The following is a 26,699-nucleotide window of genomic DNA, read 5'->3' on the forward strand; positions in this document are numbered from 1 at the left end:
AGATCCAGAGGGGGACCTTGTTGCTTGGATACGCCCAGGAGAGCCCACTGTTGGGTCATCCAGCAGGAGTTGTCTCCCAGACCCTGAGCAGGCTGGATGTTGGGGATTCTACAGTAAGTGAATGAATGAATGAGTGACTGAGGATGACTAATTTCAGGCTCTCCAATTGGACTAGGACTTATTTTAGTGTTTATTTATTATTTTGAGAGAGAGAGAGAGAGAGGGAGAGAGAGAGTGAGCATGAGTGGGGGAGGGGCAGAGAGAGAGAGTCCTAAGCAGGCTCGGCACTGTCAGTGCAGAGCCAGAGACGGGGCTTGATCCCATGAACTGTGAGATAATGACCTGAGCTGAAGTCAAGAGTCAGATGCTTAACCAACTGAATCACCCAGGCTCCCCTGGACTAGAACTTTCTCAAGGGCAAGATTATTCACAATGCCTACCATGATGCTTGCTTGCTAGGAATTAAGTGTTAACGAATGTTTGTTGAGTGACTGAATGACTAAATACATGAATGAGTGAGAATGGCTGATCTTTAAACCCCCTATCAAGTTATAAAGGCAGGGTGTGAGTCCAATGCCTCCCATGTTTACCGCATGGTAGTTACTAATGTTTGTTAAATGATAAGAATGAATGAATGATTGGATGGATGGATGGTTTATGGATAAGATTTATAGGAGAAGGACAGAGAGCCTCTCTCTTATTTCATTGTTCTGAAGTTGGGAGTCAGAGAGAATTCAGCACAAATCCTCCTGTCCTCAACATCTCAAGAAATGGCACCATAATCCATCCAGTTGCTCTGGCCCCAGCCCTTGGAGTCCCTCTTAACTCATCTTTCCTCATGACCCACTATCCATCTGTCCTGTCAACACTTCCAGAATCTGACCACGTCTAATAACTCCTTCTCAGCCACCATTACATTGGCCTGGATTATCGCATGGGGATCCCTACCTGATTTCGTGGCTTTTTTCCTTGCCCACCCACAATCTGTTTTGCACACAGCAGCCTGCCTAACCATTTCAAGACATTAATCAGATCACAGCCCTCCTCTGCTCAAAACTTCTAAAGCTTCCCACTGCTCACAGAGCAAATGTCAAACTCCATGCAATGCCTCCCAGGTCCTGCAGGGTCCCCTGGTGTTTGTTCTCTCTGACCTTACCTCTCAACACTCTGTCCCTCATCTGCTCCCACTCCTGGCAACCACACAGGCCTGGGGGGGGGGGGGCATGGTCTGGGTCCCACAATTCAGCTGCTGTGAAATCCCAAGACAAAGGTACTCTTGACTTCCCATGCTCCGCAACCCCCCCCCCCCCTCCCCGAGAATGTTCAGGGTCCTTTGCAAATCTCATGAAGCCCTGGGGCCATCCTTGGGCACTTCACATCCAGTTTTGTAAGAGATCATAACTAAAGCATTCGTTCAGGGTGATGGCTTTCCGGAATTGATGTCCTCTTGCAGGGCTCACACTCCCCTTGGGGATGTTTGTAGAATATCAGTTACCTCAAAATGTACTTTTCCAGTCTTCCTGATCTTGTGTAACCAGTTGGGATTTTGTTATTTTTTTGTCAAGAAAATTGGAGAAGAGTGGGCACCGTTGGGAGGAACAAACCTGTTGTCCTTGGCTCTTTGAAGGTCTGAACTTGGGAGTGGGGAGGGCTGTCAGTCCTGCCCCATTGCAGGATGTGGTGCTCAGGGCCACTGAGTCTAAAGAAATGAGCAGGTGAAGGGTGTAGACTTTCCAAGCCTGGTGCATGAGGAGGGAGCAGAAAGGCACCGCTCTGGGACGAGCCCTGGATTTCCTTGTCCTCGTGGTGCTCCCATACCTGGCGGGGTGTGGCGGGTGGGGACACCAGAGAAGTGGGGAGGGGGGTTATCAGAGAAACGACCTCCCTGAGGAGACAGAGTGGAATTCAAGGGAAAGCCTACAAGTTAGCTGGTGTCGTGTTTCCTCTTCCCCCACCGCCTGCCTTCCTGCCCCAGGCAGCTACCTCTAGGGACGGTGCCGCTGACATTTATTTGGTGGGCCTCATTCACTGTGCTAAGCCTGCTCCATGTGTGATCTCATTCCACACGTGAGGGGTTGGGGACATAGAGAAACCCAGAGGCCTACAGAGCTCTGGGCTGGGACCAGGACGAGCTGCCACCCGGCAGGCTCTCTGGCTCTCTGTCCCTGCCCAGAGGAGGAAGAGGTTTCCTTTGGAAGGTGGAGCTGCTGGCTGCCCCAAACCTCAGCTAGTAGCCCTTTCCTTTACTATTTCAAATAACTTGCTTTAGAACAAGCTGCTTTACCTTTTTGGGGGGCATTTTCAAAATGTGATGACAACTTTGTCCAGAAAAAATAATGTAAAAACTGGTTAAAAAATGTTGCTGATAGTAGCAGGATTTCCATCACCCTCTTAAGCCGTGACCGTTGACACAAGTTAAAACCCCTGCTCTCCTGGTAACTGGCTTTCAAGGAGTTTGACTTGGATAAAATTTATTTATTCAGTCAGCCATTACTTCCTGTGGGCCTACAATGTGCTAGGCACTGTGCTTGGCTCTAGGCAATAACAGACACACAGCTTCTCTAGAGACTTATAGTCTGGGGAGAGAATCAGAATAAGACAAAATAAACAATACATGGAATAATTACAAATTGTATACCAAGGGGGGAAATTTGGGTGAGATTGAGAATAGGAGGGAGGCCACTTTGAGCAATGAGTAGGGAAGGTCTCTCTCAAGAAGGTGACATTTGAGCTGAGTCCAGAAGGAGACAGAGCCTGCATTGGGTGTAGACGGAGGAACGACACATTTGGCAGATAGTACTGTAAGGTCAAAGGGCCTGAGATGGGAAAGGGCTCAGCAGATTGGAGGAACAAAGGAAAATGGGTGTGGCTGGGTCTACTGGGTTAGAAATTGGTGCCCAGGTACCCAGGCTCATGTCCATGGCTCTAGGGAGGGGGTGTCCAGCATGACAAGGAGGCAGGAGTTTCCCCTGGTTGAACCAAGGGCCAAGCAGGCTTTTGCACGTGAGCGCCCTCCTATAGCTGGGTAAAGACATCCTCCTCCCTGCCAACTCCAGACTCCTCCCACAGCTGCTCTCTGGGCTCAAAGGCAGCTCCAGGTCCCCAGCCAAAGGCAGAATTCCTGAAACTCCAGGGGGCAGTAGAATGGGTGGAAGCAGAATGGTGGAAGTTTCCTGTACCTGACGAAGCAGGGTGGACTGGTTTGGTTTATTTTTTGGGAATCACTCTTCTGTGGAATGGAATTCACTATTCATGTAGGCATTCATTTATTCCACTTTTTGTAGAAATATATATTTTTAACATTCATAGAGGTCTACAACTGGAACTTTAACCCAAAGACAAATTTACTTGAAAAGGATGTGGAAGGTAGGCAGGGAGTGTGGTGCCATCTGAATGGAACATCGGGATTGCAAAAGGATGATGAGGATGTCTCTTCTGGGTTCTGGAGTGGCGAGAAGTAGGGAAGGTGGAAAAGCTGGCGTTTCTGGTGCATTGCAGTGCTTTTGAGAGGACAAATGGGACTTGTAAAAATGCAGATTCCTGGGCCACCCCTGAGCAATTGAGTCAGCCTCTGGAGGTGGGACCTGGGAATAAGCTTCTGGGAGATTCTGCTGTACATGGTGCCTGAGAACCACTGAGCTGAAATAAGAATGATGATGCCAGATAACATTTGCTGAGAGCTGACTGTGCTCAAGGGGCAGTCGAAGTGCTTTCCTTTAATCGCTTCTTTAATCCCCCTCACAGCCCTCTGAGGTAGGTACTGTTGTGATTAGCCCCCCTTTGCAGAGGCACAGAGAAGTTGAGTCAGATCCCTGAAGTCACCAGCCAGGGCAGGTGGGGCTGGGGCAGGAGCGAGGCAACCAGACCCACAGAAGGGAGATCAGAGGAGCTGTCGCTCATTCCTCCTGTGCCTCCCCCTCCCACACCCCACTCTGCTCCCCAACACGATCCCACAGCCCTCACAGGCATTGCAAGGAGAGGCAGGAGGACAGCAGCAGACTCCTATTTTGCCCCTACTCTGCGCCAGGCTCTGCTCTAGGCTTTTGGTAGCTTAATCTCATGAATCCAATAGCCCTGGAGGGTTGTGTTGTTATTGCCCCACCTCCCAGATGCAGAGCCTGAGGCACAGAGAGATGGACTCACTTGCCCGGGGACACGCACTGGTGAGTGTGGGGCCAGGATTCAAAGCCAGGCTGTCTGGCTCTGTAGGCTCTGTCTCGTCTCTGATAAATTCGCCCACAGCCCTTGCCCTTCAGCCTGGTGAGCCTGCCCTGGTGAGCCTGTCTTGTCCAGTGGCATTTCTTCTGGCATTCTACAGAGGCCACAGACGACTCCCTGGGACACGCATGGCAACTGCCAAAGATTGCCAGTGAGCTGGAGTTGACCTACCAGGGGGAGTGAAGACTGCAGGTCTCACCAAAACCATGAAGGCTCTGAACCACTAGGGGGCAGGAACTGGCCCCGTGAAGCCCGGGGTCCTACCCAGTGGAGATGTTCTCAGGAGGAAAGGAGGGAGGCAGGCCATTCACAGTGACCAGCTATTCAGAGGCACGCCTGCCTTAAAAGTCAGCCAGTGGGGAGGAGGAAATGGGCTTCAGTCCTTCTTAAAGTGCACATCCAACCTCAGTATCCATTTAAGAAACTTGAACAGAAGGAGTGAACTAAAAACAAAGCAAGCAGAAGCAAGGAAGTGATAAAGGTTAGAATGGAAATTAATGAAATAAAAAAAAAAACATTAGAGAAAATCAGTGAAATCAGAAGCTGATGCTTCCAGAAGATTAATACAACTGATAAAACTCTAATCAGGTAGATTCGGAAAAAGAGAGAGAAGATGCAAATGACCAGCATCAGGAATGAGAGGAATGACAGCATTTCAGACTTTACAGGTATTAAAAGGAAATAGGAAATATTATGAATAACTTTATCTCAACTGATATTACAACATTTGGAGATGTGAAGTGTGAGAACAGCAAAGGAAATTGGAAAAGAGGGAGGCATATATTTCCTAGGGCTTTCCTGCAGTCCTGCTGGACCAGCTGACTGGGGTCTGGGGTCTCTTTGGACCAGTTGTGATGGAAGGCCAATCCTGTTTACTTTATACATCTCTGCACTGTGTGTTTCCATTTTCATCTGTTTGTTTTTCCTTTTTTCCTCCATTCACCACACACTCACCACACCGAGCTCCTTGTGTTGAATGAAACCTCTGAGCCAAGATCAGTTGAATTTTTTTTTCTTGCTGCTTTTAGGAACTTTTTTTTTTTTTTTAAATAAATAGTGATACACTCTAGAGGGTTTATAAGAGGTTTTAGGCTTATACATACACACACATATATATGTATACATATATACACATACATATATATGTATACACACACACATATATAAGTATATATATATTTGGATTCATTCAGGAAAACTGAACTTGGAAAAGCACAAACTACTAAAGCTTCTCAAGAAGAAATAAATATGGGAATGCAAGCTGGTGCAGCCACTCTGGAAAACAGTATGGAATTTCTCAAAAAACTAAAAATAGAACTACTCTATGACCCAGCAATTTCACTACTAGGCATTTATCCAAGGGATACAGGTGTGCTGTTTCAAAGGGACACATGCACCCCCATGTTTATAGCAGCACTATCAACAATAGCCAAAGTATGGAAAGAGCCCAAATGTCCATAGATGGATGAATAGATAAAGAAGATGTGGCATATATATACAATGGAGTATTACTCGGTAACCAAAAAGAATGAAATCTTGCCATTTGCAACTACGTGGATGGAACTAGAGGGTATGCTGCTAAGCGGAATTAGTCAGAGAAAGACAAATATCATATGACTTCACTCATATGAGGACTTTAAGAGACAAACAGATTAACATAAGGGAAGGGAAACAAAAATAATATTAAAAACAGGGAGGGGGACAAAACAGAAGAGACTCATAAATCCAGAGAACAAACTGAGGGTTACTGGACAGGTGTGGGAGCGGGGATGGGCTAAATGGGTAAGGGGTACTAAGGAATCTACTTCTGAAATCATTGTTGCACTATATGCTAACTAATTTGCATGGAAATTTTAAAAAATAAAAAAATAAAACAAGTTAAAAAAAAAAGAAAAAAAAAGAAGAAGAAGAAATAAATAACCCAAGAAGCCCTGTATCTATTAAAGATATTGAATTTGTGGATAAAAACCTTAGGACACAGAAAACTCTAGGCCGAGATTGCTCCATACCAAACACCACATTATACCCAGCTATTCCAGAAAATTGAAGAGGAGGGCATACTTATTAAGTCCTTCTATGAAGGCAGCCTTACCCTAATACCAAACACAGACTAAGATCAATACTACAGACCAACATTTGTTATGAACATAGAGACAGAAATCCTCAATAGCATATTAGTGATTTCAACAGATTTAAATGTATAGAAAGGGTAATACATCATGACTATGTGGGGCTTTATCTCAAGAAATCAAGGTTGGTTTAACATTTGACAATCAATGTAATACATCATATTACAAACTTGATAGATCAGATTTCATGTAGTCAATGAAGGATATCTAAGATTTCCTGGTTATTTGATATCCCATGCTAAGGTATTCATCTCTACCAGGACTCAGTAGCAAGACAGGAACTATTTTTCAAAGTTAAAGCAGTTATCTGCAGACTAGGATAGAGCATTTATCCAAAGCCCTAGAGATCTGTGCTGTGTTTCTCCTATTAGAGCTGCCAGTACATCCATAAACATCCTCACTTGCCATAGATACTTTGAAAGTATAATTCGTTCTGCCTAGGTCATAAGGACAAAGTGGTAGAGAAGTTTGCACTGCTTGCTGGAAAGCCTTTTCTTGCTCTGATTCCTACTCAGACTGGTCCCTTAAGAGTTACTCAGTAAATGCATCAGAATACTTTTAATTGTGGTATATATTACCTTAAAAGTTTAAAAAAAATTAAAATGGCCAGTGAAACTTTGTGTTGTTTTGTAAGAATAAGCATTGCCATGGCACAGCAACTTATTTTTAATCTTGGGAGGGATATCCTGGCATGCTCCAAACCATTGTACTTGCAGAAACTTCATCAAAGTGGTGGGAATGTGGGCTTTTATGAGATTGCATCTCATCTTCTTGCTTGTGTGTATTTTACTGATGCCTTTAAATTCTTGCTAATTCTTACTCCTCAAGTTTATCAGCATACTGTTAATAATGTATTGGACATATGTGATGCTCTGTGATGTCAATATGACCAAGATTTTTGTAAACTATATTATGGTAGAGAGCAGGATTGCTGAATAGCACTGAGAAAAACTATGAAGGTGTGCTGATAGCCCTGCCAGGTAAGGCAAGCCAATTCTGATGGCCCCTAAATCTTGGAATAGAAGGAAAAATGTTTTCAAGGGCAACAGTGAATCCCAGGTGTCAGAGGCTGGATTGACTTTAAAGACAGTGAACAGTCTTGTTAAATGAGGATGGGATAAGTATTGTGAGTTTTTTTTTTTTTTTCTAGTGTGTCCAATTGGTTAGGCTACAGTCTCCAGTTATTTAATCAGATGCTAACCTAGGTGTTTCTCTGAAGGGAGTTTTCAGTCCATAATGAAATGACTTAATGTAAGGGAGAGTATCCTAGATAATGCAGGTAGGATTAATTCAGTTAGTTGAGAGGACTTAAAAGCAATGCTGAGGGCAGAGAAGGAGAAAGGGGGAGAGAGAGAGAGAGAGAAGAGGGAGGAGGAGGAGGAGGAGGAGGAAGGGAAAAAGAAGGAATATTTCCTGTGGGCAGCAGCTTCAGTGCTTGACTTTCCTGAAAACTTGACCTATGGATTTTGGTCTGGCTTAGTCAACCCCCATACTCATGTAAGTCGATTCCTTCTCATCCCTCTCTTTGTCTCTCTCTCTCTCTGCATTAATCCTGATTGATACAAGTATCAGCATCTTTTTGACTCTCAAACTAAAACGATGGTATCTGTCTCTCCAGTTCCCCAGTGGTGTAGTATTGCTTTGGTTTATTATCCTGTTACAAGAGAAAGCTCCAGGAGTTTCCACTTGGCCTTTCCTCTCCCGAAAGCTCTCCCTCCATGGATCACAGAGCCAAGTGGGGATTCTGCCAGTTGCTAATTATTTCTATTCCAATTAGACATTAAAGAATTGGAGAAATAATCACAGACTGGGTCTGTGTAATTATCAGGCCCATTCTGAATCAAACTTATGCCCAAACTCCACCTATCATTTGACAAACACAAACCTGCTTTGCTGGACCATAAAGGTATTTTGGGTTCCTGGAAAATAGCATAAATTCAGAGATCCAGTATCCCGTATCCCCAAAAGTTCCGGGTATTTTTCCCCAGTGCACTATGATTCTACTAAATGTCAACAGGCCAGTTTGGGAAATACTTGAAGGAAGATTTACAGCATATGCTGTGGCAATATTCCAGGATCCCTTGCCTCCCCTTCAATCAAGGGGTTCTTGATTCTGAACTGGCTTTTAACTGCAAATTGGGTGAAAGGCTCTGACTTTCAATTTTGGCAACCCAAGTCAAGTTTCTGGATTCCAAACCGGGAGATCCTCTTAATTAACATTTAGCAGGTGAACGATTTCCTTTCTAGGAAAACTGTGATCAATTAGCAATTGCCAAATATTCTGATTACCAATTCATCCTTGCTACCCATTACAATAAGCATGCCCTCTTGTTTCTGCCAGTTAAGCTCCACCACTTGCTCTCTGTTACTTGTATATCTCACTGTCCCCCATTGAAATCAGGGAATCCTTTTCAATGGCAGCATCTCCCAGATGTGGTGGCTCCCAGAAAACAGCCACCACAGATCTTTTCAAGGATGTGGGTACCCTTAACTAATGTAATTTTCAATATCTTAGTGAAGAGATTGTCCTTTGGACCCTCTCAGGAGATGTAATTTGGGACATATGTGTTGGCAAAAGATCAATCCACTCCAACAGTCCAATCTCCCCAAGCCTTTAGATTAGTTACTTATATTGTACCTAGAAAGTTCTCAACCTTATTCAATGAAGGCCATTTTTTAAATGTTTTATTTTATATTAGAGAGAGAGAGAGAGAGAGAGAGAGAGAGAGAGAGAGAGAGAGAATCAGAAGCAGACTCCAGGCTCCCAGCTGTCAGCACAGAGCCTGATGCGGGGCTTGAACTCATGAGCAGTGAGATTATGACCTGAGCCGAAGTCAGACACTAAATCAACTTAGCAACCCAGTCGCCCCGAATGAAGATCATTATTGAGTTCAATTTCCAATAACCAACACGGTAAACTATCAAAGCTGTTTTTAACTATGTGATCTAATATTAGACCCGGAATCTTTGATAAAAGCACTCATCAATTAATTAGGAACAACCCAGTGTTATATTCTATCTTCCTTGGTCTAACATATTTAGAATCAATTGCTATACATATTCCTCATGTCTGCTGATATAAATTGGCAAAAAAGGTAATTATTTTGAGTATATAAGTTATTTTATCCTCTATTCTTGCTCCCCTGGAGCATGCTGAGGTTTGAACCTAGTTATGGATCTAGTGACAACAAAGGGTGGTTGGGATGAGTTTTAAAGATCTTGGAGGAGAAACCCCATGGAACTGGGAAACAGACTTCTGAGGAAGGGACTCTTGTTGGCTGGTGCAGTATTTTGAGGAACATAATAAAGCTGGTTTGGAAGCATTAAACAAACAAACAAACAGACAGACAAACAACTTGTACACTGAATCCACCTTTCCCTGATTGGGTGAAAAACCATTGCTGGGTGATGGTTAGAGGAACAGGAAGCAAACAGAAGAGAGGATATTTCTTTTCTCCTCTTTCAGCCTTGCAATCTCCCTCTAGTAAAGGATACTAATAAGGAGCAAGCCAGTAAAAAAGATAGGTGGTTTTCAGAGTCCCAGACCCAGCATTGCAAATCAGAGTACAGAAAGATAGATTTGTAACCAAGAGCTGAAAGCTTAATAAAAACACAATTTATTTAAGAGCAAATGATGTAATGTATGTACGCACAGAAGAGTGCCAGGCATGAATCAAGGTAGTGATAAGGGAAAAAAAAAAAAAAAGGAGCAGAAGCAGGTGGGAAGTAGATTGGAGTGATCATCCAAAATTAATTTGTAATGACTTGAGGAACATGAACACTGAATAAGGGTTCACTGGTGTTGTCCATGAAGAAAGTTATAAATGACCTAAAGTAAGTTATTTTGAGTTGGGGAAATAAGCCAGATTATCCAAAATTGAGCACTAGATAAAGGTGAGAAGTTTGAAAGAATGAATAGCAATATGTCTCTTGAGAAGTTTGGTGATATAGGGAAGAAAAATGGAGTTACCAGGGCCAAGATATGTTTTCTTCCATAAGCCACAACTTTGTAGGTTGCCTGAAGGACTTACTGGATAAGACCAAAATTCTCACTTCACAGTGGAGAGATTGTGGCCCAAAAGGGGAGCTACCTAAGGTCACAGAATCTTCCAGAAAACACCTCAGACAAGACAGGAAGACTTATTCCTTAGTTTTTGGGAATCTCCAGACCAGAGTGTTGAAGTATTTCTGATATAAAGATTAAATTAACCTAGGCATCCTCCTCCACTGTGCAAATTTTTGTCATCACGATCAGACCCACCACCATCTCTGGCTATCTGTGCCCCTGTCCACATTGCACTATGGAGGCAGGACGGCCCACAGCTCAGAGCTGCAAAAAAAATTTTTATTGTGAAGATATTACAGGGAATCAGCACATGGATTCTGGTGAGAAGTTACAGGGAAATAGCCTCCATACCCAGAGAAGTAGGGATCCTTGAGTCCAGGGTGGGTAATGAAATTCCAGGTAGCAGCTGAATAATCAACATGAACATCTAGGATCATCGCCATACAGGTGATGGTCTGAAGTGTGGAGGATATTCCAAAGAGATCAGCAAGCAGTACCTGATTCTGTGTGAGATAATCAAGATATTAGTCAATTGCATACTTTCCTTTTTTTGAGAGAAGGGGAAGGGCAGAGGGAGAGGATCTCAAGCAGGGTCCTCGCTGTCAGCGCAGAGCCCCATGGGGGAGGTGGGTGGGGCTTGAACCCACTAACCATCAGATCATGACCTTAGCTGAAATCAAGAGTTGAATGCTTACTCTACTGAGCCAACCAGGCGCCTTTTTTCTACCCCCCTTTAAGGAGGCTGTAAACCAGAGCTGAGAGCCTCTTCTCCCGGATCTCACTTCCCTCTGGTACTGCTGTCCACTCTCCATGGTGCTGAACCATATTCCAGTCTGGACATCCATCCACTGCCTATCCCTGGATAAAAAAATTTGCTGTGTTCCCTGTACTCTCTCTTGTCAGATAAGATGAATCTTCCTTCTCACCTTGCCTTACTTCATGACACAAGGATGTAATATATTGTCAGATGTCCTGCTTGACCAAAAGATATATTTCTTACTTTTAATATTGACAGCATAGTCACATTTACAAAATACTTTCTAGGTTGAACCAAATATGTCTGTCGACTGAATATAACATGGGGGCACAGTTGGAGCTGCTGTGTTAGATGGCAGCCTAGATGTTTTTGTGGGTACAAATGAAATGCTCTAGGCTTTTCAAAGTTTTGCAACTGGCAGCAAGTTAGTCAGAACTGCACTGTCCAATATGGCAGCCACTAGCCATACATGGATGTTGAGTACTTCAGTTGCAGCTAGTCCAAATTGAAATGTGTTATAATTATGAAATGCACACCAGATATCAAAGAATTAGCACAAAAAAGGAATGTAAAACATTTCATTGATAATAATCTGTTTCCTTTTCCTGTAAAAATTTCATCTCTAGAAAACTCTAAGCTACATGTGTGTTTTGTGTTATATTTCTATTTGGACAAGATTACTTTAGAATCTTACATAACTAAGCTATCAGCCCAAAGACATAGATTCCATTATGGTATTGGCCATTCAGTTTTTTATGCCCCCTTTCATGGATTTCACCTTCTTCTCGGTGGCTCACTCCATCATGTGAACCTTTATTTTTAGAAAGCATATGTATAGTTCACTATACACTTCTCCTTGGCCCTCAGAGGAGGATGCCTCCATCCTCCATGACTCCTATGACCAGTCACCTAAAGCTTCTTCCCATTGTTTAGAGCATCAGGTTCTTTCCTACTCCTGTATATTTGCACATCATGTATCCTCTTCTTTTAATGCATTTTCCCATAAAAAAACTCTCAACCATTCTTCAACATCAAGTTTAAATGCTGTGTTCTCTGTGAAGTCTTCTTGGAAGTCCTCAGGCAGTGCTACTGGATCTTGCCTCCTTACTTCCAGAGAACTCCAACCAGAACACCTTACTGCATATGAAATTGCCTATTTATTTGTCTTATCCTTTACTAGACTTGGGACTCTTGAAGTCAGGGACAAGTCTAATTCATTTTTTGTAATCCTGGCACCTGGGATAAAACAAGGAATAGAAAAAGTCCTTGCTGGGGTGCCTGGGTGACTCAGTCAGTTAAGCATCTGACTTCAGCTCGGATCATGATCTCATGGCTTGTGAGTTCAAGCTCCACGTTGGGCTTTGTGCTGACAGCTCAGAAGCTAGAGTCTGCTTCAGATTCTGTGTCTCCCTCTCTCTCTGTCCTTCCCCCACTCATGCTCTGTCTCTCTCTCTCCCTCAAAAATAAATAAGAATTAAAAAAAAGAAAAAGTCCTTGCTTTCATGAAATATATATTCTGGTAGGGGAAACAGAAAAGAAACACATAATATAGTAAAAAGTCAGATAATAATGAATTTTATGAAGAAAAATAAGCAAGGAAGAGAGTGGCAGATATGCTTTTTTTTTTTTTGAGAGATCTAAGAGGGTGATACTTGAGCAGAGTGTATTCAGCACAGAATAGTTGTAAATAAATACATGATGCATGAATAGTAACATCTTCTTTTACAGAAACCTTGAAGGGTATCTCCTGTAACTGAGCCCCTTCCACATCTCAGCCACATTGCTCCCCTTTCTTGCTTCCAAAAGGAAGACTCATTCCTGTCTCAGGGCTTTTGCACATGCTTATCTTCCTGTCTGTGATCTTGGCACAACTGGGTCTTGGCACAACTTCTGCCTTATCATTCAGGGCTCAGCTGAAAGATCTCAAAGAGCCCTCTGCCTGACTATACTCTCTTAATGTGATGCCTCCCTCTCTGCCCCCACCCATCACTCTCTTTCACACCCCACTTTGTTTTCTGCATAGTACCCACCACCCTCTGGAATTTAGCTGACTATACATTTATTTCTTAGTTCATTGTCAGCACACCCAACTAGGATACAAACTTCAGGAAAGCAGAGGCTTTGTGTTATTCACGGCCATATTCCTAGCAGTTAGCACATAGTAGATGCTTAATTGAAATTTTATGAATGAACAAGTGACATATTTATAATGACCCTAAAGGCCAAGTGTCATCACTAAGGAATGGAAATATGCTCTGATCTCTCACCAGATTGGTGCAAACATGGCTCCTTTACTTTGCGGATATTTCGACTGTGGCTTGGTACGTGCCGTGCTGCAGCAGCAGACCTAGAAGGCAAACAGATACCTTAGACAGTGGGAGTAAAGGAGGACCAGAGAGGCCAAAGGAGCTTTCTCCTGCTCCAAATGGGGGCAGAGCAGGGTCAGGGAATGAATCAAATGCTTGGAGTCACAAGGCTGGGCCTGGAGGCTATGCTTAGTTGCTGGTATCTCTGATCACCTCAGTGACAGTTCTGGACCTTGGTTTCCTCATCCGTAAATTGGGAACAGCTACTCCCTTCCAGACTAATAACTGAAGATCTGTACATTGAAATGAGATGGTGGGGGAAGTTGGCATTATAGCAGCTGGGTCCCCATTTGTCTGGTCACCTCTCCAGAATGCTAGCCCAATATCAGTATTGGTTGAGCTGCCCCACTCACATTTACTTTGGGTGAATCTGGGAACCAAACTTTGGGAGCTTTAATACTCATCCAGATTAACTGCCTCAAACTTCCTACTTCATAAATAGTGAGCTCCCTGTCAATGGAGGTATGTGAAGAGAGGCCAGAAAACCGCTTGTCAGGAGAGACATTTAAAGGAACTTTAGAAACTCCAGCATCTAGCACTTGGTAAGGACTAGTGAATCTTCAGTGAATGAAGGGGGAGTCCTTTCAACCCAGAAATTCTGTTGGTTTTCAGATTCCTGCTGGGGGCTTCAACTGTCTGTTTTAGCTTCTGGCAGACATGGAAACTTTGGGTGCCTGGAGATAGAGACTATTGGAAGGAAGCAGTCTTTGGGTTGAAACCAGGTCAATTTTCTGCTCATAATGTAGCATCATCTAATCTAGGAGGAAAGTTAAGAGGAATCAGGCAGCTTTTCTCCCCCAGAGTAGCTTCCATTTATATCTCATTTTCTCTAGGCTTTTGGGACCAGAATAGAATTGAAACCACCATGTTCTTGGCTAGCGGTGGAGCTTCAATCGCTAGTGAAGGCAAAGTGCTTAACCCTGGGAATAGCGCACAGGACTTCCTCAGTAAATGACAGCTGAGTTAATGAGGATTGTTATTAGTAGGGACCATTCTGCTTCATCAGGGATGGGATGTTTTGTCTGGGGGAAGGGTTAGGGGAGAGGAGATTAAAAGAGTGAAGGAGGAGTCTGAGCTTTCTCCTTGGGTGTTCCTATGTCTTCTCACCACCAGCACTTACTAATCAGTTGGTTAGTCACTTGCGGATTCAGGTTATAAAGCCATGAATTAATGAAGGGACACATCTGAAAGACAAAGAAATATGCAAGAGTCAGAAGGAGGACTCTACCAATGGTGGCTGAATATTCAGGGGGCAATCAAGGCAAACTCTCCTTCTAAGCCAACGTAGTCTAGAGAACGACCAGGTAAGGGAGTTTGGGCGACAGACTGCCTTGGGGTCACATGTCAGCTGAGCTATTTGGCAGCTATGTGACTTAGATTAGTCATTGGCCATCTCTGGAACTTTTTCTTAAATCTGGCAAATGGAAAGAACATTGTTATTTAGAGTATGAGACTGTTTGTAGGGTAAGAAAATTCATGTGAGATACTTAGCGCAGTGCCTGTGTGCTTAACGAATATTAGCTGTTAATTTTTGTGATTACTTATACTTATTTTACAGATAAGGAAACTGAGTCTTGAAGAGGCTTATCAACTTGTCTCCAGTCGCACAGATGCTGATTTTGACTTGAAGAATTAACTAATATCCGTAAAGCACTTCACCAGTGCTGGCTGCAGAATGGGAGCTTCATAAATGCCACTTCCTCTCTCCCTAACTCTCCTTCCTGGAAGATTTCCTTCCAGTTTATTAAGAAGACACAATCCGCCAAGCTCTGAGTCTCAGAGTCAAAAACTTAAGGAGTCTGGGTTTGTATACTTACTTTTGCTCCAAAATTATGGATTATCACGTTTCCCAGGGCTCTCTCTATGTTTTCCACAATAAAGTTTTTCATTGGGGTGATGCTAAATGAAGAATGAAAGTAGAGCAGATTAAATTCTCCAAAACCTTCCTTTCTTTTTTTTAGAAAGTATTTAATTATGTATTTATGTATTTATTTATTTATTTATAGCGAGGGAGTGAGCCAATTGGGGAGGGACAGAGAGAGGGAGAGAGAGAATCCCAAGCAGGCTTCGTGCTGTCAGGCAGAACCTGATGCGAGGTTTGAACTCATGAACCATGAGATCATGACCTGAGCCAAAGTCAAGAGTCAGACACTTAAATGAGCCACCTAGACACCCCACCAAACCCTCCTTTCTTTACATCACTTATGTATTTAGTTGACCCCGCATTATTTAAACTCCTTGTTTCTATGGCGCTCCATACCTAGCCTTGCCCTTCTGCTCCAACCTACCTCTTAGGACTCCTTAAAATTAATCTTTTAATTTGTTTATTTTCTAATTTATTTATTATTTATTTTAGAGAAAGAGAGAGCACGAATAGGGGAGAGGGGCAGAGGGAGAGTGAGAGAGAGCAAGAGAGAATCTTAAGCAGGCTCCATGCTCAGCATGAAGCCTGACATGGGGCTCAGTCCCACGATCCCGGTATCATGACCTGAGCCGAAATCAAGAGTTGGGCACTCAACCGACTCAACCACCCAGGTGTCCCTGAAATTAATCTTTCAATTTAAATCACCTTGCCCTCATCATTGTTCCCCATCACCTCCCTCTCCTTGCCTATTTCATTCTTCTCTTCTGGAATGCTTTCAGCTTCTACCACCCTTTTAGATTCTGATCACTCTCTTTCTGGCACGCTTTCCCATTCTTCTGATTATCTATGTTCCAATAGAACTTATCTCCTTAGCCTGATAGTTATGCTTTAATGGAAGGAATAGTGTAATATCATTCTTCAGTTGGGGGAGATGAGACAAAATCAGGAAACAGCAGTGTAAATGTGTCTTCATGTTCCTGGCTCAGTTTGTAATCCTTACAAGTGAGGGTAAATCTCATTCTCAGGCAAAGTGTTTGTGTCTTTATTCTATAAAAAGCTTACATAAAAATCAGCTGATCTATCACTTCCAGCCTGAAGACTCAGATTTCCCTCAAAGGAAAAACTGGTTTTCTTCAACATATCAAAAGACATGGAGCCACACTGACAGAGTTGAGCAGAATGGCTGTGAGTCAAGGACACTGTATCTGGAACAGAACAGGAGGACATTACCAGACCTGTAAGGGCTCAGAAAAGATTCCACACTCAGATATTTCTTAAAACAGTGAGCAACTGTGAAATGAATCAAAATAAAATTCATGAATGAAAAAGACACGGTGTACAATAGGTTGGTGATGACTATTGGATTCAGTTATTCATGGGGGGTATAGCTCAGTGGTAGAGCATTTGACTGCAGTTAATCATAGATGTGAGCCTAAATTTTAAAAAATCTTACAAAGAATATTGTAAAAAAGAGATTACAAATGTAGAAGGTAACTTAGTAAAAGGGCAAACCTCTGAAAACAGTTACTCTGAAGAGGAGAGGTCACAGACTAATACACAAATGATGACATCCTTGCTCTACTGATAGTCAAGAGAATGGCACCCATGGGATTTTCTGCTGAAATTTCCTACTGAAGAGAAAAGTTGTAAACATGAGAGTTATTAGTCAAGATTGGCTATAGGGTAAAAGTGACCAATGCCAGCCAGAAACACCTCACTTCAGTTCTATTGGTGAGGTGTTTGGTAAGTGATGTGGAATGCCTTAAAACTATTATATACCTTCAAATTTGAAAGTCATAAAACTGTTTATACTTTTTCAATCATTTCACGAATCTATAATTTCCTGCACTAAAAGGTTCAGGATTATTTATAATAGCAAAAAATTCAGAAATAACCTAAATGTCAACCAATAATCAAGTGAGCCTGCTTTGTTTGTCCTTGGTGCTATTATTCAGTGAACCTCTTTTCATGTCAGTGAAAATATTATTTTCATAATAAAAAAATTTTTAAATTCTATGAAGTTCTATTTGTAGGACATACATCCCCATATGCACAAAAGCCTCATTTGGAAGGTATGCTTTGGTGTTGACGTGTTTCAGGTGAAGCCTCCTAGGGACTTCATCACAACCAGTTGGATGCAGAGAGAGAAAAATGGAGAACTCACAAATTTCCGGATTGGATCCATACAGTCTCAGGAACAATCCTGCAATGCCCAAAGGTGAGTTGGTATCTGTTGTCTACATCCTTCTCCAAGTAAAGTTGGACTTTCATATCTGTCCGTACATGGAATATGTAGGGATTAAGAGCCGGAAACCTGTGGGAGGGAAGTATTAAGGCTGGTGGGGGAGAACCTCAGAGCTTATTTTACTCCCATTTGTTTCTAAAATGAAGGTTCCCCTGGTTTGCACAGGACTCTCAAAATCACCCTGTTGAGATCATTTCCTCATCTTTCAAAAGAGATAATTCAGGACTGGAGAATGGGAATGGCTTTCTCCAAGTCGGCCATCCAGCCAGTGGATAAGCCAGGTAGGTCTGCATTCGGGGTGTATACCTAATACCCACTATCTCTGGCTTGGGGGACAGTTAGAAAGGAAAAGGTTGATTGTAAGTATGGCATCTTATCAAAACTGAGAGACTGAATTTGCAAAGTACTCTTCTAGAGGTCACCAACTCCACTGCCTCCAGGACCAGGCTTGAGATGGAAATGAATCAGATAGAGCAGGGGCTGGTTTCACAGGGAGAGGTGACAACTGTGGTGAACTGAGGAATGTCTGGTCTCTCTGAAGACACCAGTGAAGACCAAACAAAACACATCTGTGGACAATCTCTAGTCAATGGTGCCAAGCGGCATTGCCATCTAGAGCACATTCTGTGTTCTCGTCTTAAGTTGTATTCAGTCAGGGCTGAGTGGGCTCATGAAGTCCAAATAAATGAAGGTGGGGTTCTCTGGATAAAGCAGGGAAAGGAATCTGCTCAACCTTCCCTGCTTTCCCTAGAGGGATCCCAGCTTGGAAGCATTCAGTTATTCTGCAGGCTCCAAATTCTACCCATAGAGTGACCCAGGCCTGGAGAGGGAGGGTGTTTTACCCCAACCACACAATGAGCCTTGCTAAGATTATACTGGACACCCTTTAGTTATGGCTACTTCCCAAACCCCCACACACCTGTGCAAAAATACAGAATTGAACCAGTGACTTGCAGCTGTTACTTACTTTATTTGTATAGAAAACGCCAATGGCATCCGTAAATCAATACCCTTGAAGTCAGGGGAGGTCTCAATGAAGACCTGAAAAAGTCGAAGGTCTTTCATCTGTACCCTGTGTGAGAAAAGCAGGGAAGATTGTGGCTCTAGCCACTGGGGGCCCCACTTTGTGTAAAGGCAGGTCCCCTACAGAGCAGAGGCTGAATGTATGCAAAGACAGTTACTGACTCATTAATCATGTAATTTATTGTACAGCTGCTATGTGAGATAAGCACTGAGAATATAGCCCTGAACAAAAAAACCTCTTGCCTTAATGCATCACAGAATGGTCATCATGTCTAGCCCTTTGGCCAGCACCAAGCAGGCTGGAATATGAATAAAGTAGAATACTGAAAGCTATAGACAGCTCATGCTTGGGCAGAGTGTGTGTGTGTAAAACAATAAACCCTGTAAGTGAATGCATACAGAACGTGTCGGGTGATGGGTGCTGTGAAGAAAAAGCCTGGTGGGATCAGGTGAAGAGGGTAACACTGGGAATAGTGACATTTTAGAAAGAGTGTCAGGGAAGGCTTCTTACAGGAGGTGACACTAGGGCAGAGTCATGAATGAGTGAGGGTACAGGTAGATCATAAAGATGGCCAGAGGAAGAAAGGACCAGGGAGAAGACAAAGTGCATAGGCCCTGAGGCTGGATCAGCAACAGGCTCAGCATGGCAGGTGGCAGGTGGGCAAGGGGAAAGAGAGAGGGCAGTTAAGACCAGGTCACAGGGGGCCTTGTGGGACAATGGTAAGACTTTTGGGTTTGGTTCTAAGAGCAACTAGAAGACATTGGAGGGTTTGAGCAAGGGAGTTACAGTGTCTGGCCTACTTCTCAGAAAGATGCTTCTGGATACTGGTGGAAGGAATGGGGGAGGGTGCTTGAAGTGGAAACAGTGGAATCTGGGACCACAAGTCAGGGGAAGATGCTGGTGGTTCACACCAGATGAGGTGGAGAAAATGGTCAGACCCCTGGGTGTGTTTTGAAGATAGAGCTGACAGAGTTTGCAGACAGGCTGCATGGGGGTGTGAGTGAAGAGAGGGGTGTTGGACGATGTCAGGAGTTTTGGCCAGAGCAGCAGGATGGATGGAGCTTCATTAGCTAAAATGCGCTGGGCTGGGGGTGCCTGGGTGGCTCAGTTGGTTGGGCGGCCGACTTTGGCTCAGGTCATGATCTCACGGTCTGTGAGTTCGAGCCCCGCGTCGGGCTCTGTGCTGACAGCTCAGAGCCTGGAGCCTGTTTCAGATTCTGTGTCTCCCTCTCTCTGACCCTCCCCCGTTCATGCTCTGTCTCTCTCTGTCTCAAAAATAAATAAACGTTAAAAAAAATTTAAAAAAATAAATAAAATAAAAAAATAAAATGGGCTGGGCTGGAGGAGAAGCAGGCTGGGAGGCTGGGAATCATCAGTAGTTTTCAACGTGCTAAGACAAGGGACCTGCATCTTCTACACTCTGGTTGTCAGATAGCATTGATTACTATGATTACCACATCGTTATTTGTAGAGGTTGTTGTAATTGGTTCTGCTGACTGGGGGCTTGCTGAGGACAGGGAGCTGTGTAAGCATGGTTCATGTGTTGTTTCATTTAATATTCACAACAGTCCTGTAGGGTTGGATGCTATAGTTCCCCATTAATAGGGGCAGAAGTTGAGACTCAGATAGGGGAAGACACTGGTGGTGCTCTCACAGCTGGTGAGCAGCCATTCTCTTCCCAGACAAAGAGATTGGACCCCTGTCTTTAGCACCTCCCTAGCTTCTGCCTCTGCTCCCAGTGGGAATTTCTCCCAACCAGGGGTTTTTAGTCTATTAGAGTTGGAAAGGCTGTTAGTTGATGGAAGGGGCTCTGTAGAGTCAAGGAAATGCCAGAAGGCTGCTAATAAACCAACAAATCAGGACAGTCTGGACATGGGGTTTTGTGATCAAAGGCCACTCACATAAAATTGGCTTCCCCATTGGTGAGCTGGTGGCCCAGGACAAGGCTGAAGATATCCTTCAATGGCCCCTGGAAGTCAATTGTCTGCAGGGTGGGAAGAAAGTTCATACCAAGGAGTCCTTGTGTCAAAGCTGAAAAACATATCCCCCCCCACCCCCCATTAGACATTTAGATGCCAAAGATTCTCAGACGCAACCTTGACCTCTGAGAATGTCCCACATGTGGTGCTTATTCTTCATTCACCTAGTTTCCCTGGTCTGCTTGGTGCCGGGCCAAGTTCCCAACACAATCATTCAGCAAATATTTTTAGAGGCCTACTATGTGCCAGGGCCATTCCAGGCTGTACCAGTGAGAATAGGCAGCATTCTTTGCCCTTGTGGAGCCAGCATTCTGGTGGGGATGAGGGGAGAGAGATGATAAAGTAGTGAATAAAGGGACATGTGTGAGTCAAGTGCAGATAAGTGCCATGAGGGGGCTGGTTTCAAAATATTCAACAACCAGTTGGGCATAGGCACCAACCAACCAGAGAGGACATCAACCATAGTCCTGTAGCCTGGTTCTGTGGCTCCCGGGCTGTGCCAGGTGTTGACTCATTAGATTTTGGTTGGTGAGAAGCCTGGAGTCCTGGGATTAAGGTAGGATGGTTGGGGTGTTGAGAGGGGGCCACCTAGGGAATCTCTGAGCAGGGGCTACTTTCCAAGGAGCTTAGAAAAAATTTTTCAGTATTTTAACCACTGCAGCCATACTGTGCATTCTACTGAAGCTATTTCTGTCATGAGGGAAAAATAAAAGGCAGAGTGAGGAATTGAGAATATTGAGTGAGGGTGGTAATTCATGCAAGGAGGTCAAGAAATGTCTTCTGCAAATGCAACATTTTTAGCAGAGACTTGAAAGAAGGGAAGGGAGACTTGATGCCAGAAGAGTGTTCCAGGCAGAGGGACCAGCAAGTGCTAAGGTCCTGGGATGTGCTTTATGTGTGGAGGAGGCTACTGTGGCAGAAGGGGAGCCAGTGATTGGTGGCGGGGAGGGTGGTAGGAGAGGTGAACAGGAGCCAGTCCAGGTAGGGCTGGGTCTTTTGATGGTGAATTTTAATAGATAAATCAGGGCAAGGAGACAGGAAAGAGGGAATCTTGGGAACACAGGATTAAATATAGTAATGCGATGATCAGAGCAGCTAATGATTCATTATGTTAACTGTGTCCCAGACACTATGCTAATTAGAACTTAACCCACATTGGCTGATGGTCTAGAATTTTAGGAGAAGCCTATGGGTTTGATCAGTCCAGGTATGACCCAAGGCAAGACAATCTCACCATCAGTGATGTGGGAAGAAACTCTGGAGAGGACCTCTTGAGCAGAGGATGAAGCAAGCAGCCCACAGAGGAGAATGAAGAGGATGGAGACCTTTAGCATCTTGGGTCAGGTACCTGTAGGGAAGCAGGCAGAGAGGGTCAGCTATGGGGTCATTCTCTGAGGGGGTCTCCCCAGAGCTTGGGTCTATGGTGGCTACAGGACTCATGTGGACCTACTTTACAGATGGGGCCAGTGAATTTCAGAGAGGAGACATGCTTTTCCACATAGTATAGAGCAAGAAATGAAAGGTACAAGAGATGAAGTCAGCTCCTCAAGGCCAGTGGAGCTGGACATGCAGCTTTTCCTGCAGGGACACAGTCTTCCCCAGTAGAGCTGCCCTCTGCTGCTGTGAGAGACTGCACAATGTTATAGTTGCAGGAACAGTCTCTGAAGCCCTCCACTCCTTACCAGGTGTGGGACTGTGGGATTTAGGGCAAGTTGCTTCACCACATGACATTGTATGGAGGGCATCTTATCCTCATTTTACAGGAGGCATTGGTGGTGATGTGCACTGGCTTCAGAGACAGACAGGCCTGGGATGGAATCCCAGCTCTGCCACCTACTACTTGCTGGACAATCTGGGCAATGCAGAGTTTTGCCCAGATGAGGCAATTTCCTCATCTGGAAAATGTGGATGATACACACCCATACCTTCCTCTCAGCCTTGTCGTAAGTACTGAGCACAGCACTCTGCATATTGGAAGTGCTCCATAAATGGTCACCATTATGCTGATGAGTTTTATGATTATAATGATTCTCATTTGGGATTCAACTCTTCCTGAGTTGGCAGGAAACAATACGTTCGATGGCATGGACATGTCCCTCAGAGTATGGACATGTCTAGAGTATGTGGAGGGCGTGCTTCTGGGTTGGAACTTTCTGCTTATATGGCATGGGCCGGGATAGGTCTTCAGGACGTTGACACTTACTCACACCCCCTTATGGGTCAAAAACATTCATGCAAATGTTGATGGGACTTTTTGGGGCTTCAACCAAACGACAGTGCAAATGGCCCCTTTTGGGACCTGAGACTAACAGGCAGGTACTGGTAGGGCCCAATCCTCCCTTTAGACACCTGACAGATTCAGGAAAGAGTCTGAGCCCAGTTCTGGTTACCAATCCCATGTAAAGTAGCCCATTTGGTTTAATTTTAATTTTGATGATCTGTTTTCAGACCAGTAGAAAAATTAGAAAAAGATATATACAAAGAAAGAAAAAAGTAAATAAAAATAAATTCTCAGAGATTAAATTCTGTTTCTACTTTCAGAAGTTTTTCTTTACACATTTGCATGTATATACACACACATACATTCATGTAACATTATGAAAAACCAAGATTGTCCTGCCATGCTTCTATAGAATCACTTGATCAAATAATGTCACATCATGACTGTCTTTCTACCTCCTTATCTGCAGAATATTCTAATGTATGGATTGACCAATGTTTATTTAATCAGTCTCCTCCTTTTGGCCATTTTTGTATTCAAATCCCAACAGCCCTGGGATGAACATACTTGGATTTTTTTTTTTTTTTGGCTCACTTGCCATATTATATCCCATAAAACATTTTCTTGAAATAACCAATCTTGAAGTTGTTTTTGGAAGGTTGCAGCATTTCCTGTGTTGAACCTTCTCACCCTGAGCCCTAAATGGGTGGTTACAATGTTCCAGTGAGATATAAGGTCAAATTCTAGCTGCAGAGTTCTGGTTTTGGTCATGACAGAGTTACTAAACTTCCCAGTAAATCGAAACTATATAAGATAGAAATATATAAAACAGTGCTTTGAGGGTATCGATGAGAAATTACGCAGGTACAATATGAGAGCCTGTGATTCTTTAGAAAAGGGTGTCATTCAAGGTGAGCTCCACATTCACCCCAAATTCTGCTTAAGGTCATTTCCCAATTTGCCATATGGGGGAGAGGAGTCCAAACAAAAGGACCAGTCTTACTGGGCTGAGGAGGCAGAAGTTGGAGTAGGAGCTTTCAGAGTAGTTGGTACTTGAGGAACAAAATCCCACAGAGGGAGGTACCACAGGGAAAGAAACCTGAAATTGGTGCACAGATTTCCCTCAACTCACTGGACTTAAGCTCACCTGTGCAGTGTGACACTTGTGATATTATGATTTATAATAAGAAACAAATATTTGGTTTTTGTCCAGTTTCTGACACAGAGCTCCTAAAACCTTTGGAATTTCCTAAGTAAGGAGAGCAATAAAGGTGTCTTTTGTTATGTTAATGAGGTGACTTTTGGAAAGCACCTAAGGATGTGGGCTGGTTGCCAGAGGAACCAGCCAGGTGATTAGAGGGTTGGACCTTTCAGTCTTCTGGGGAGAGGAAAGGGGCTGAAGATTGAGTTGAGTCATTAGTGACCAGTGATTTAATCAGTCATGCTTGTGTAATGAAACCTCCATAAAACCCCAAAAAGATGGGGTCCAGAGAGCTTCCAAGTTGGTGGACATGTGGAGATTCAAGGAGAGTGATGCAGCCAGAGAGAGCATGGAAGCTCCATGATTCTTTCCTCACACCTTGCCCTACGAATCAATTTCGCCTGGCTATTCCTGAGTTGTATTCTTTTATAGCAAACCAGTAATCTAGGAGGTAAAATGTTCCTCTGAGTTCTGTGAGCCACTCTAGCAAAGTAATCAAACCCAAGGAAGGGGTTATGCGAACCTTTGACTTATAGCCAGTTAATCAGAAACACAGGTAACCAACATGGACTTGCACGTGGCATATGAAGTGAGGGCAGTCTCATGGGACTGAGCTCTTAAGCTGCGGACTCTAATGCCATCTCTGGGTAGAGTGTGTCAGAATTGAGGTGAACTATAGGACACTCAGCTAGTGTCAGAGAAATTTCTTGGTGGTGTGGGAGGAAAGGGAACATTTTTAAATATAGAAATGCATAAATGTGTATAAATGCACATTATATTTGGTGTGAAAATCATTAGACTTTGAGACATCAGCAGAAAATAGCAGCTGAAAGTTAAGAAGCTGAACAGATTTCAGCACCTCCCCATGTGGTGCTGGGGAGACACTGGTTTGAATTCAAGCCTTATAAAGATGAAGTGCCCTTAATGGACACCTTGGTCTTTTAGTTAAGACTCAGAACACAATTCTGCAGGAGAAAGGGACATGCCCTAGAAATAAAGGCTCCCCTGAAGAGTAAGAGCAAAATCAAAACATTTCCACCCTCATAAAACATAAATCTGAGCTTCAGCAGAATCAAAGCAATCCACTTATATTCTATCTCTTGACTATCTTCTTTCAGTTGGCTTTGGAAAAAGATGACATCGTTTATAACCTCTATAATTTGTATCATGATGTCCAGCATCTAATGAAAAATTACAAGGCATACACACATGCACAAAAGGACAAATGGACTGAAATCCAAGAAATTAAAATATACAATATAACAGACTCACACATCATTCAATTATTCAAATACTGAGCAGACAACAGGGCAAGCAGCCTATAGAGGATAAGAAGGATATCTGAGACTTTCAGCATCTTGGGGCAGTACCTGTGGGGATCCCAGGTAAGTAGAGTCAGTTTCAGGACCACTCTGATGCCCTGGGTCTCTGTCAGTTGAATCCTGATGGCTCTGCAGTAGGGCAGACTTTATAAATGGCGAATGGCCCCATTGCTGGGAAAACGTGGCACTAGGAAACTGATGAGAAGTCCTCAATCACACCACGTCCATCCAATACCTCCAAAGCAAACATTCCTGCATAGAAGTCCTAGAGGATTAAGGAGATAGGGACTCACTTAAGACATTTGATGGAAGTGTCAAAAACATATTTCAAACTGCACATCACGAATGTCAGCAAATGCAGAGGTGTAGAGAATGTTGGGAGCCCTGAGAGAGTCTGAAGGCTGCGTTCATGACTCTCACTCATGGCCCTATCCGCTGGTTTCCTCATTTGTGCCATGAGTGAGGTGGACCTAAAGGACTGTGAAGGAGGAAGCCACTCAGTCTACTCTGAGTGGAGTCAAGGGGGGATGTATCCTGGCTTCAGTTCAGGGAGGCTTGAGTTTTAGCCTGGCTCTACCTATGCCTTGCTCTTTGATACTGGTCAGGCCTCATGCCCTTTCTTGGCCTCAGTTCCCCCATCTATTATAATTCCAGCACTGATAGGCAATTTTCACAAATGCTTGTGGAATCCTCATAGCAACCTTACCATGTAAAAACTGTTATTAGCCCCAGTTTACAGAAAAGGAAACCAAGACTCAAGAGAGGAAAATTTTGCCCAAGATCACAGAGCTAGTCTATAGTAGAATCAGGTTGTGAATCTAGTTCTGCCTTATGCCCAAGCTGGTAACTTTGACACCACATCTCAAATTCCTCCTTTTAGAGCAGAGCTGAGGCCTTCTTATTGGGTAGGAGGAACAGTTCTCTGTTACACTGAGAAGGCTTGTTCCTCAAGGCCTGAAGGGCAGATATGCTTCATCATTTGCTCCAAAAACTGGGACCCCACTCAAGCTTTAATTTCAAAAATATATTAAAACATATATTTCAGATTATTCACATGATCCCTGTTTACAAGGAAATGTTTGTTTGTTTATTTATTTATTTATTTATTATTTTTTAATGTTTGTGTGTGTGTGGGGGGTAGGGACAGAAAGAGAGGGAGCACAGAATCTGAAGCAGCCTCCAGGCTCTGAACTGTCAATCAGCACAGAGCCCAATATGGGGCTTGAACTCACGAACTGCACGATCATGACCTGAGTTGAAGTCAGATGCTTAACTGACTGAGCCACCCAGGTGCCCCACGAGGGAAC

General features: G+C 43.6%; 1 protein-coding gene and 1 long non-coding RNA gene across 3 annotated transcripts; one reads left to right on the forward strand and one right to left on the reverse strand.

Moving 5' to 3' along the window:
- Positions 1 to 34: 34 nt before the first annotated feature.
- Positions 35 to 25,341, forward strand: LOC125936117 (uncharacterized). Of its 2 annotated transcripts, none has more exons than XR_007461933.1 (6): positions 35 to 113; positions 15,095 to 15,339; positions 17,500 to 17,618; positions 17,811 to 17,926; positions 22,412 to 22,591; positions 25,189 to 25,341. It is a non-coding gene; the product is annotated as an uncharacterized LOC125936117 (long non-coding RNA). The 2 variants fall into 2 exon arrangements; XR_007461932.1 differs by having other exon boundaries at positions 36 to 113; positions 17,792 to 17,926.
- On the reverse strand, positions 13,382 to 22,308 carry LOC125936113 (latherin-like). Its single transcript, XM_049650006.1, has 7 exons — positions 21,883 to 22,308; positions 20,571 to 20,700; positions 18,613 to 18,717; positions 17,565 to 17,714; positions 15,354 to 15,435; positions 14,657 to 14,720; positions 13,382 to 13,517 (listed from the first exon to the last, which is right to left on the reverse strand). The coding sequence occupies exons 1-7, from the start codon at positions 21,980 to 21,982 to the stop codon at positions 13,462 to 13,464; spliced, it is 687 nt and encodes a 228-aa protein (XP_049505963.1). The 5' UTR covers positions 21,983 to 22,308; the 3' UTR covers positions 13,382 to 13,461.
- Positions 25,342 to 26,699: the final 1,358 nt, after the last annotated feature.

Source organism: Panthera uncia (assembly GCF_023721935.1).
Source record: "Panthera uncia isolate 11264 chromosome A3 unlocalized genomic scaffold, Puncia_PCG_1.0 HiC_scaffold_11, whole genome shotgun sequence".
NCBI classification, from domain to species: Eukaryota; Metazoa; Chordata; class Mammalia; order Carnivora; family Felidae; genus Panthera; species Panthera uncia.

Coding starts and splice junctions, on each gene's coding strand:
- LOC125936113 (XM_049650006.1), bottom strand. CDS start 21,982: ATGCTAAAGGTCTCCATCCTCTTCATTCTCCTCTGTGGGCTGCTTGCT. Junction 18,718..20,570: donor AATGGGGAAGCCAATTTTAT/GTGAGTGGCCTT, acceptor TTTCTCACACAG/GGTACAGATGAAAGACCTTC. Junction 17,715..18,612: donor GCGTTTTCTATACAAATAAA/GTAAGTAACAGC, acceptor TCCCTCCCACAG/GTTTCCGGCTCTTAATCCCT.